Genomic DNA, 12,624 nt, shown 5'->3' with positions numbered 1-12,624 from the left:
AGGCGTCTTGGGATTGAAGTTAAAGACTTTGGTGCTAGTTGGCGTAGCGGCGTAGCCTTCCATTCTGTTATTCATGCCATTCGGCCAGAACTCGTGGACATGGACGTCGTGAGGAAAAGAAGCAATCGAGAAAACCTGGAAGAGGCGTTCAGTGTAGCAGAGAATGAGCTGGGAATACCACGCTTACTAGATCCTGAAGGTACTGATGGGGCTTATTTTCCTGCAAAATCTCTTTCATTTCCCTTAAAATGAGCTATATAGAATTTTAGAATCACAGCATTGTTTTAACATGTTTTTTGGTGTGTAATATAATTATCTTTTTTTTTTAACTTTTTTCCCAATTAAACGGCTGCACTTGTATTTGTAAACATTTGACTACATTACAAACTCTGTGGATGGATAAGTAATTTGAACAGCATATAGAGAAACACTTTCGCATGTCGAGATAATATGTGTGTGTGCTGGTGCTCACCAGCTGCTTTACATACACATGCGTCAGCTTGAAGGTAAACAAACAACGGCTTATCAAGCGTTTTATCGCTATATATATATTTTTTTTTTACACAGTTGGCATTAAGAATGAACATAGAAACATTATTTGACTAAAATCAAGCAGCTAAATGTGTCTGGAAATATGTTCACATGCTTTTATTCTCATAAACCGCGCGGACATGAATGCATCTGAGTGTTCTGATTGGCTAAATTAGACATCTTACGTCAGCGAACTCTTTCCGGTAATCTTCCTTCGGCGTTCACACAGCGCAGCATGCTGGCAAATTACCAGTAATGTTACAACATCTCTTTCTGGAAAATAGCCAGAACAAATTTAGCAGTATTTTCAAAAAGGGCCTGTTCACACATATAGACCTTTCCGGAAAATTGACGGTAATTTTCCGGAAAGGTCTGTATGTTTGAAAGGGGCTTATGTCTCACTTTGCCTTGAACTTTGAGCATATTACATTCAGAGATGTTGTTTCTGTTCACATATCTACATTACACATCAACTAAAGTTTAAAATATAATATGGTTGTGGACCACCCCTCTAAAATTAGTAGTAAAATATTATGTACTTTCATCAAACCAAAATATTAAGATATTAGATATACAAAGCTAGTAGTCATTTGAAGTTAGATATTAAAGTTATTATGTTTAAAAATGCATTGAAAAAAATCTCTTTGAAATATTTAAAAAATAATACGAATTTACTTTTCACTAGTAAAAAAACTTGAAAAAAATTATACTTTTAGGTTTAATAAATTGAAGCAAATTGTTTAAATTGACCCAACTTTTTTTAAAAACAAAAAAAGAAAGAAAAGAGTAATTGTAAGTAATACAATACATTACTAAAACAATAGCTCTGTCCCAAATTATGCAATATACACTTTGTGCTTATGTAGTACATGCACTCAGATATCTAGTGTTTGAACTTTCCCAAGTCTTTTCACTGTAAAAAAAAATGCAGGATTCAACACAATTCCTTAATGTTGTCCCAACACAAATCAATTAAGTTAACTTAATCATTTCCTAATCATTTATTAAATTAATCAATTTTCCTTCGGCTTAGTCTCCATTTCAGAGGGCGCCACGGCGGTATGAACCACCAACTAACCCAGCATATGTTTTACGAAGGGGATGCCCTTTCAGAGACAACCCAGAAAAAAAAATAAGAATTGTGTTGTTTCAACTCATTTTAAAGGGAAAATGAAGCACACAGTCAAGTTTACAGTCTCCTTTACTTCCTTTGTATCTGTTCAGCTGAGGGAACTAAACCAACCCCGTGACGTCAGACTCAGCAACATTCCAAGATGGCTGCGCCCTAGGTCTAAAATCTGTAGTAAAACAAGCCATTTTCTTCTAAATTGCTACATTAATCGAGTTTGTTTAATATATTTTCATTAAAGTGGAATCCAATGTACAAAATAAGGTAAACTTGAATGAGTGCTTCATTTCCCCTTTAAATAAATAGTTTGAACAGTGTTGTTTTTTTGTGCAATTAAAGCTAATTGTAATTAAAACAGCATAAAAACACAGCCGCAAATCAGTAGTTCTTAAACTACCGTGAACATACATAAAAGTAGACGACTGCTCCACTGATACTTATACTGTGTGAATGATTCAGTCAATGATCTGTTGTGCTTTTGAAGAGCCACTCATTTGTTTTGAGTTGATGTGAAAAGACGCCACTTAATTATACTGGGGATCCGCCATCATCGGGCCTCATTACAGACAGACGCTTTTATTGTTTATGTAGGTCATGCTGTTATTCAAGCATGACATCAGGCCAGATCAAATACACACAGCATGACATCATGTGATGTAGGAGAAGCCCTTTGAAGAGGCTATAAATAGCCTCATTTTGCTCTTCAGGGGCCTCATGTACGAAGACCTGCGTGGAAATCATACTAAAACAATGCGTACACAAAGCTGTAAATGTGCGTACGCAGAAAAAAATTCAGATGTATGAAACACTGCGTACGCCGAATCCCACGCATATTCATTGTACATCCGAATGAACGTGAAACTGAGCTCAACATGCACGAGCGCAAAACCCCTCCCTGCCTCCTCCCCCGTATGAATATGCTAATAACTCTACTTTGGCAAAACCAAACGAAAAAGCAATGGCTAAAGCAAGCAAAAAGAGAAACTTTGAACAGAATGTAAATTGGAGGTGCTTCTTTCGGAGGTAGACCGGAGAAAAACTGTTATTTGCTAGTTTGTCCTGCGGAATTAACAACAAAAGAAAAAAATAGAGTGGGAGAGTTTAGCTGATGCGGTTAACACAGTTGGGTCTGAACATCACACTTTGTTGATTAAAAAAATAAACAGTGAGATGTATAGGTGCAAATGAGGTAGTACCCTTAACAGTCTGAGTGGCGTAGCTAGTACAACGCATGTCATCATGTTTTGACGCGTTCGAGCATGAACTCGGTTCGAATCCAGCGTCTGCTGAATTCATTCTTTCCCCCATCATTAATAATAATCATTAATAAGTCTGTGCATCATATTTTATTTGCACATTTATTGAATGGAAATGTTTCTGATTCACGTTTTTTTAATTTATCTTCAGATGGTGCCTTCATAGCAATCTGCGTGCAGTAGATAGCTCCCATTACATTGGGAAAACAGGCGACCGCTGCAAATTGCGCTTTAATGTTTAGTTGGTCAACTGTATGGTATGGAAAACTTATATACCTGCTAGATGAACCCATCTCATACAGCTGCCATTGCACGGCTCAGACACTTTGTGGAGTGCAATTTAACACAACTGCCTCTAGGAGTCGCCAATGGAAATAAAACAGACACGCACAAAAAATGTGTGTACGCCAGCCATAAAGCTGGCGTGGAGCTGCGCACATTCCCACGTTCAGTTCATTGTTAGTAAATCCAAACGTGAGCCATTCTGAGCATGAAACCTGGCGTACGCAAAGTTTTTGTGAGTATGCAGCGTTGATACATGAGGCCCCAGGTCAGTGGATTGTATTTTATTTTATTTTGTTTTATTTTATTTTATTTTTACTTTTTTTATTTTTTTAAATATTTAAAATATTTATTAAATATTTATTAAAAATATTTATTTTTATTTTAATTTAGTTTTTATTACATTTATTACATGTTTTATTTTACTTTTTACTTTAGTTTATATTTTAAAATATTTTCTTTTTTATATTTTCTCTTATTTTTATTTTTATTATTTATTTTTGTTTAATTTTTTATTTTATTTTATTTTATTTATTTATTTATATTTTTATTTTATTTTATTTAATTTATTAATTCATTCATTCATTTTCGGCTTAGTCCCTTTATTAATCTGGGGTCACCACAGCAGATTGAACCGCCAACTTATCCATCATATGTTTTATGCAGTGGATACCCTTCCACCCACAACCCATCACTGGGAAACACCCATACTCTCTCATTCACACACATACATACACTATGGACAATTTAGCCTACCCAATTTACCTGTACCGCATGTCTTTGGACTTGTGGGGGAAACCGGAGCACCCGGAGAAAACCCAGGCAAACACAAGGAGAACATGCAAACTCCACACAGAAATGCCATCTGACCCAACCGAAGCTGGAACCAGCGACCCTCTTGCTGTGAGGCGAACGTGCTACCCACTGAGCCACCATGCAACACTATTTGTTTTATTTTTATTATTAATTTAATTAACATTTTATTTTAGAGTTTAAGATTATGTATATTTAGCTGTGGATTATGTTTTAACACCAATCTACTGTAGAAATGTAACAGTATTTATAGTGCACTAAACCTCAAAGTAAAACAACATGGATGAATAGATATAATGATAAAAACACATGGATTTCCCCTTGAGGGATTCAAACCTCCAACTTTGTTTTTTTGCCTTGTTGTTGTTGTTATTTTGCAGATGTGGATGTGGACAAGCCTGATGAGAAATCCATAATGACCTATGTAGCTCAGTTCCTGAAGCACTACCCAGATCCCCACCAGTCTGAGACAGATGGACAGCAAGAGGAGGTACGCTTTAGCGCTGTAGCTAAAAATACACTAGCCGCTTGCTGTTGTTGTTAAATGTAATCACTGCTGTAGTCATTAGACAAAACCCATTTAATGTTGTCCATCACGATGTGGATTCCATTCACTTTATTCTACAATCACAACCCACAATGCACTGCTCAGCACACCCATAATGCTCACTCTGTCTCTCTGTCTGTGTGACTCGCATTCATGTGCATTCGTAGCTGGTTCGCTCCATTCCTACATTCGCTCTCTCTATCCCGGCGCTACAGGTAAGAGCCGATGATTATGTCTCACCTGCATGAGGTTCATTTAGTGGATGAGGTATTCTCATGAAATTATGCCATATGTGCTTTAAAGGGGACCTAATGTGCAAAAATCATATTTATAAGGGGTTAAAACCCTTGAAGACCTAGAGCTATTTTGTGGACGCTTGATGGGCCTATATTATAATTTTAAAGCAGTTTTATTTTTATTTTAGCAGTCAGCCTCAAGTATTATATATCATTATAAACAGGAGAACCTGAAGTTTAAATCTGTATCAATTAAAATTCCAATTTAAATATGTTTTGCTTTGAAAACATATCAAGAGACAGAACATTTTCCAGAATTTTAAAGGGTCATAAAACACCAAAACTCATTTATTTGAGCTGTTGACAGTCATATATGTGTCCCACGCTGCTAAAAACACTATAAGGACACATATGTTTTACAAAAAAAGTGAAAATTGGTTGTTTTTGTGTTATTTCGAGCAAATTCGTTCTTCTGTTTTGAAATTAATTTTTGAAGCTGCATCACGCCGATTAGATCCTTGTGTGTATTCCAGTGTGGTGAGAGGATGTCTGTACCTGGGAGTACATTGTGCCGTCTCTGAGTGTGCAGCAATAATTCATGAGAAAGACTTGGCTCAAACCAATCAGAGCACTCTATTGTGAATGAGGTGCAACTTCATTAATATGCATGATAGCTTCCATTTTTTCCATTTTTATTTTTTAAGAGTTTAGGTCAGAATAATGTTTCATTATTATTTATATTATAGTAAGTGACAAGGGAATATTATGGACATTTAATTTTCACCAAAGTTACTGAAAATATGGAAGCAGCCACTATATGCATTTGATATGCTTTCTATGTATAAAATCATTCATTCATTCATTTTCACTCGGCTTAGTCCCTTTATTTATCAGTCGACACAGCAGAATGAACTGCCAACTTATTCAGCATATGTTTTACACAGCAGATAACCCTCCAACCACAACTTAGTACTGGGAAACAACTATACAGTTTTGCATTCACACACATACAATACGGCCAATTTAGCTTGTTCAATTCACTTTTACCGCATGTCTTTGGACTGTGGGGGAAATCAGAGCACATGCAAACTTCACACAGAAATGCCAACTGACCCAGCTGGGGCTCGAACCAGTGACCTTCTTGCTGTGAGCTGACAGTGCTAACCACTGAGCCACTGTACTGCCCCATATACAGTATAAAATCACCATTGTAAGTGTAATTTTATGCATGCAACAAATCCTTCGACTAATGTATTACTCGTTGAACATAACATTAAGCCCATAATAACAATCTACTTATATTCCTTCTTTTTGTTTGTAACCCAAAAGCTGGTGAGAATTTTTATTTTTTTTTAAGTGGTATTTTTCAGTTAATGCAAACAAAACCTGAAGGCTTTTTTTCTTTAGAAATAAATGCTAGGATGTTTTATACTTCCAACATACATTTTGTCTACATCCAACATTCCCTGAGCAAATTATAGCATTTTATTTTATGTTGTTCAAGGCGTTTTTCAGTGAAAAACTGGTACATTCTATTTAATGACAATGTAGATGCAAAGATAATTGCATGTTTAGTTTTCTCTAACTTATTTTAGCAGTGAGCATTAAGTGTCATATAACATTTTAAGCAGGAGAAAATGAAAATTACAAGCCTTAAGTGTTGGATAGAGTAGTTATTTATGGCATAACATTCATTTTTGGCTGAAGTTACTGTACATGTAACACAAATGGCATCATTTCCTGAGAATGGTCTATTAGCGATGGATGCTCTCTGCTTGTTTCCCCTTTTTCTCTGGCTTTAATCTTGCTAACGTCTTGACTGTGTTGTGTTTGCATCTCTTGATATGCTTTTGCTCTCCTGGACAGTATGATCCACAAGATATTGAGCTAATGCTTGAGGTATGTGTATATTAGTACATAGGATCATAACAGTAGCTTGTTATTGTAAGAAAATGCAGAGTAGTGAAAGATCTTCAGTCTTCTTTATCAGTGGACTTTTTCCTGTTGTTCAATTTTTCACACTGCTGTGTTACCTGCTGTGTGTTCTTGTTATATGGATTCTTGCTGAAAACCTGCTAAGCGAGTGATAAATGGGTGCTTTTTTGTCTGATGCGCACAGCGAGAGGAACGCAAGGTGCTGAGAGAGGTGAAGATCTGGCTGGATCAGCTGGAGAGAGATGTACTGCGGGCACAGGGATCTGAAGAGAGTCTCACTGACAAATATCAGGTCAACTTTGGAATTAAACAGGCTGTTTTGTCACTTTTAGTGCAAGAAACTGCAGGCAAATAGGGAGAAAAAAATAATACTGTAGTTTTCACAATACTTTGTTAATGTGCTGGATTATTGTTCATTAAGAATGGCAACGGTTTCTGTATTACAACTTTTTAAAAAAGATATTTAAATATGCTAATTATCCATAATTTGTGTTTTTAATATGCACCAATTTGCATACAGTTATAAAACATAAAAACATTGGATGAAATCAGGTTTAAAATTAATTTCTTTTTTGACATTGTAGTGACAAAAGTGTTTTACAAGGGGATATTTATCTCTTTCCTCCATTATTCAGTGAAAAATATATTATATATTATTAAAATATATATAATATATAATATTAAAGGAAAAGAGATAAATATTCCCTTGTGAAATAATAATAATAAAAACACAGAGGCAAAATTCCCTAAAAATGTTGTTGAGAAAATAGAATAGCAAAAACGCTGACAATGGCCATGTACACCATCACTACATTAATAAAAATAAAAGCTCAAGTGAACTGTACAGGTTATGAATTAAGACTTGTGTTTACTTATATTGTATGTTTGTATATTTAATTTATAGAAAATAAATGTATTTTATTTATTTTTATTTTTTCAAACCTGTCAGTTTCTTTTCATTGATACATGCTAAAGTAAAAAAAACATCCAAAATACAATTTTATATTGTACTTAGTATTTTCGATGTTTATATATAGTTTTATTTGTTTATTTACTTATTTATTTATTAATTTATTTTTTTATTTACTTATTTGTTTATTTTCTTATTTATTTACTTGTTTATTTATTTACTTATTTACTTGTTTATTTAATTATTTATTTACTAAATAAATAAAATAAAATAATTAATTTTAATAATTAATTTACTTATTTATTTGCTCTTTTAATTTTTTATTTATTTACTTATTAAGTTATTCATTTATTCATTTTCAATTTTGAGATTTTTCGCTTTTTTTGATAAATATTTTTCATAAAGTATTGATTCATGCAAATGTAAAGAAAACATCCTATTCTGTATTCTGTATATTGTATTTTGGTCTTGTATTTTTTGTACAGGGTCGGGCATTTATATAGATACACCTTAATTAACTCATTGGGAGTTTCACAAGAAAAACGATGGTGTGCTTGATTTTAAACGTAACTTTATTCTTTCATGAGTTCTTTACAAGCCCCCTCACATACACTAATGTGCCATAAACAGGACGTTAATATCACCAACCATTCCCATTTTATTGAGGTTTATCCATATAAATGGCCCACCCTGTACTTATTTATTTACATATTCGTTTACTTACTTATTTATTTACTTTCTTATTTATTTACCTATTTATTTACTTACGTATTTACTTACTTACATTACTTACTTACTTATTTATTTTAATTTTTTCAGACCTGTCCGTTTTTGAAATTTTTTGCTTTTTGATAAATACTTTTCATAAAGTATTGAGTTGGATAAAGTATGCTATTTTATTTTGTATTTTGTGTAATGTATTTTAGACGTTTAGATATATGTTTTTAAACACTTAAAATTAATGCATTAGCATTAAAAATATTTTATGAAAAGTCAAAAAGCCCAAAATTTATAGGTGCATGAAAAAAAAAACTGTTTTGTCTGCACTTTTATCTCACCTTAATTCCTCTGTTTGTAAATGAGCTCTATTTTATTTGACTGAACTTTTTTAAATGAGTTATAAGCTTGGCATCAGGTCAGAAATATTCCTCTTCTTTTATTTGCAGGCCTTTAAGAGCTTTCGTGTGCAGTATGAGATGCGAAAGAAGCAGATCGAGTCTCTCCTGCAACCGGTGCACAGGGACGGAAAACTCTCAGTGGACCAGGCCGTGGTCAAGCAGTCCTGGGATCATGTGTCCGTCAGGGTACGGGTTCACCATATGATATGAAAGAATAAGTTCAGACCAGAATGTAAATTACTTTAATCATTAACACTATTAGATCCTTTAAATTCAATGAAATGAGATTTATTAATGGACCTCTATTCTGCCACATTTTAAAGCATAGAAAGTGGAAAAAATAGTGTCAGTGGACATTTTGATAAATGTTGAACTAGATAAGTGAAATCTGGAGAAAATACTGAAAACTAAAGAATTTATAAATTTCATATATTTTTTTTGTCTTTTTAAAATATAAATTCAGTGTGATATGATAATAATTTCTTACATTTATATAGCGCTTTTCTGGACACTCAAAGCACTTTACACATTTTTGGGGGGAACCTCCCCATCCCCCACCTATGTGCGGCACACCAGCTGATTGGTGGAGAGGAGACAGAGTGATGAAACCAGTTACGATATGGGGATGGTTAGACCAGAGTCCACTGGGCAAATTTGGCCAGGATGCCAGGGTTAAACCCCTACTTCTTTGATGATTTTTTAATGATCATCCCAAAGACGGCACTCAATAAGCAGCATAGTGTCCCCATCAATATACTGGGACATTAGGACCCACACAGACCGCAGGTTGAGCACCCACTGCTTGTCTAATTAACATCGCTTCTGGCAGCAACCTAGCTTTCCCATGTGGTCTCCTATCCAGATACTGACTGGGCGCAGCCCTGCTTAGCTTCAGTGGGCGACCATGTGAGAGTTGCAGAGAGTTAGCTGCCAGCATTGCTTGATGGATATGATATGATATGATATGATATGATATGATATGATATGATATGATATGATATGACATGATATGATATGATATGATATGATATGATATGATATGATATGATATGACATGATATGATATGATATGATATGATATGATATAGTACTTTACTGTCAGACCAGGACTGAAATATTTCTTGCTAAACAATACTTCTGTTGACAACAATCAACATTACATACACTTCAAGAAATATTCAAGAATTATACTTATTATTCAATTATTCAAGAATACAATTCAAGAAAAAAGAATAGCAGTTCAATGAAACATTACAAAACTTCAATCATACGGAAGACAGTATAATCGGGTCAGTAAATAATTCTTTTAATGTCAGTAAATGTCACCTCCGAAAATACTGAAAACTGGAGATTATACATTTCAGTTCTTGTTTTTTAGAATTTTAAAAACTTAAATTCACTAATATACTGGTAGTGTCAATAAAAAGGACCTCAGAGAAAATACTGAAAAGTGGCAATAAGTATTTTTTAAAACATGTGAATGAGTGTGTACGGGTGTTTCCCAGTGATGGGTTGCGGCTGGAAGGGCATCTGCTGCGTAAAGCATATGCTGGAAAAGTTGGCGGTTCAATCCGCTTTGGTGACCGCAGACTAATAAAGGGGCTAAGGCTAACAGAAAATGAATGAATGAATTGACTGTTCATTACGTCTATAAATAATTTTTACCTCAGAAAATACTGAAAACTGGAGATTCTAAATTAAAATTTTTATTTTAGTCTTTTTTTAAACATAAATTCACTATTTTGCTTGGTAAATAATTTAAAAAGAAAAAAAAATGTAAAAAATATTTACTCATACTATTTACATTTATTTCCATGTCTGATGAAGAGCTGGGTGGCTGGAAACGTTACACCCTCTGTGTCAGCCTTTTTAATTTAAAAAATTTGTATTTTTGGAGCCTTGGTGTTGCCGACTTTGATTAACATTTAATTTGCACTTTTTGCAGTTTTGGCTGAGCACCCAGTTAAGAGGGATGTGCGTGCTTTTGTACAGTTTTTTCTATTACTATTGACATAAATTCACTAAAATGCTGTTTATGTCAGTAAATAATATTTACCTCATTAAAAAACTGAAAACTGGAGATTCTTAATTTCATTTATTATTTTTCAGTATTTTATAAAACATAAATTCACTATTATGTTGATAATAATAAAATATACCTCAGAGAAAATACTGAAAAGTGGAGATAATAAATTTAAATTATTATTTTTCTGTATTTTTTAAAACATAAATTGACTATTGCTGCTGGATATGTGTTTAAATCATTTTTACCTCAGAACAAATGCTAAAAACTGGAGACTTAAAAGTTTAGGTTCTTATTATTCTGTGTTTTTTAAAACATAAATTCACTTTTATGCTGATTAAAAATTCGTAATAATGACAAAAAATGCTAATTTGTGGATCTCCTGACTTCCGTGTGCAGCCATGCTGTCGTTGTGGCCGGTGTATTCTAAGAAATTTTCTTACCCCTTGGTTTTGAGTGTGGTCCTGAAAAATCTCTGTTTCAAGGGCTATCTAGCCCTTCCTTTTAGCCCTACGCCTTCAAGCTTAAGAGAATTGAGACACCCCAAATTTAGCTTCTTATTATTCAATATTTTTTAAAACACACATTCACTTTTATACTAGTAGTGTCGATTAAAATATGTACTAATATTCACTACTGTTTACTGGAGATTATACACTTCAATTCTTATTTTTCAGTCTTTTTAAATAATGAACATAAATTCATCATTATGCATGCTTGTTTTGTCTGTAAATATTTTTTTTACCTCAAAGAAAATACTGAAATCAGTAATATATCAAATTTAGGTTCTGTTATTTTCAGTCTTTTAAAAGAACATTAATTTCACTATTATGCTTGTAAATAATGTTTACGTCAGAGTTCACCTCTAAACTGTTGTTGTTGTGAGTGCAAACTAGTTGCCATTAGCTGCAATGAAGTGTGAATTGGAGCGGAGACCGTAGATACCGGCTTCATTACTAAAAAGAAAGAGGACAAACACACAGAGACTGTTTTGTTCGGAAGAACAGAGAAGCCCACAGAGCGAAAGCGGCAATCTGGCCAGACACTTGACAGCTTGAAGGGTCTTCACAAACACCGAAGAGCATTAAAAACACATCTCTCCTTTTGATATCTGCCATGCTTTTGTGTGGTTTGTGCAGCTCTTAGACTGGCACATCCATCTGGACAAATCTTTGCCTGGTCCTCTGGGAGTGATCGGGGCCTGGCTGCATCGGGCAGAACTTTCCCTGAGAGAGGACGTCCCGATTCAACAGGCCCACGAAGAGACGGCCAACATCATCCACAGAAAACTGGAGCAGCACAAGGTAGTTTTTCTTTCTTGATGGACTTGATTTGATCCATGTGCTCCAGGAATTTAATATATTGTCTGTGCTTTACTTGCAGGAGGTGTTAAAGAACTTGGAGGGACACAGACAGACATTTCAGCAGATTCACAGAGACCGATCGGTAAACGGTGTACCGGTACCACCAGAGCAGCTTCAGGACATGGCAGAAAGGTCAATTTCATTTTACTGTTTATGGACAAAGGGCAGCATGGTGGCTCAGTGGTTAGCACTGTCTCCTCACAGCAAGAAGGTCGCTGGTTCCAGTCCCGGCTGAGCCAGTTGGCATTTCTAAGTGGAGTTTGCATGTTCCATGTGTTCATGTGGGTTTCCTCTGCATGCTCTGGTTTCCCCCGGTTAAAAACCCCTGATGTTAGTCTAGGGCAGTGGTTCTCAAAGTGGGGGTCGGGACCCCCAGAGGGGTCGCGGGACAATGAAGGGGGGTCCCCTGGTGATTTCCAAAAATCGATTTAATTTTTATTAAACCACAAGATTTACCATATTTTATTCATAACCTACTGA

At 34.7% G+C, this 12,624-nt stretch overlaps 1 protein-coding gene across 1 annotated transcript in view; it reads left to right on the top strand.

The window, feature by feature from the left end:
* Window positions 1-12,624, top strand: part of syne1b (spectrin repeat containing, nuclear envelope 1b) — a 329,470-nt gene that overhangs the window by 63,896 nt on the left and 252,950 nt on the right. Inside the window, exons 8-15 of the mRNA XM_017351755.4 lie at window positions 3-199; window positions 4,392-4,501; window positions 4,726-4,773; window positions 6,661-6,693; window positions 6,914-7,021; window positions 8,806-8,943; window positions 11,920-12,084; window positions 12,164-12,276. Of these exons, the coding sequence (XP_017207244.3) occupies window positions 3-199; window positions 4,392-4,501; window positions 4,726-4,773; window positions 6,661-6,693; window positions 6,914-7,021; window positions 8,806-8,943; window positions 11,920-12,084; window positions 12,164-12,276 (912 nt within the window). The remainder of the gene's footprint in view (window positions 1-2; window positions 200-4,391; window positions 4,502-4,725; window positions 4,774-6,660; window positions 6,694-6,913; window positions 7,022-8,805; window positions 8,944-11,919; window positions 12,085-12,163; window positions 12,277-12,624) is intronic.

The sequence above is a fragment of the Danio rerio genome, chromosome 17 (assembly GCF_049306965.1).
Source record: "Danio rerio strain Tuebingen ecotype United States chromosome 17, GRCz12tu, whole genome shotgun sequence".
NCBI classification, from domain to species: Eukaryota; Metazoa; Chordata; class Actinopteri; order Cypriniformes; family Danionidae; genus Danio; species Danio rerio.
The sequence above is the reverse complement of the archived record's forward strand: the minus strand, read 5'-3'. Positions and strand labels throughout refer to the sequence as shown.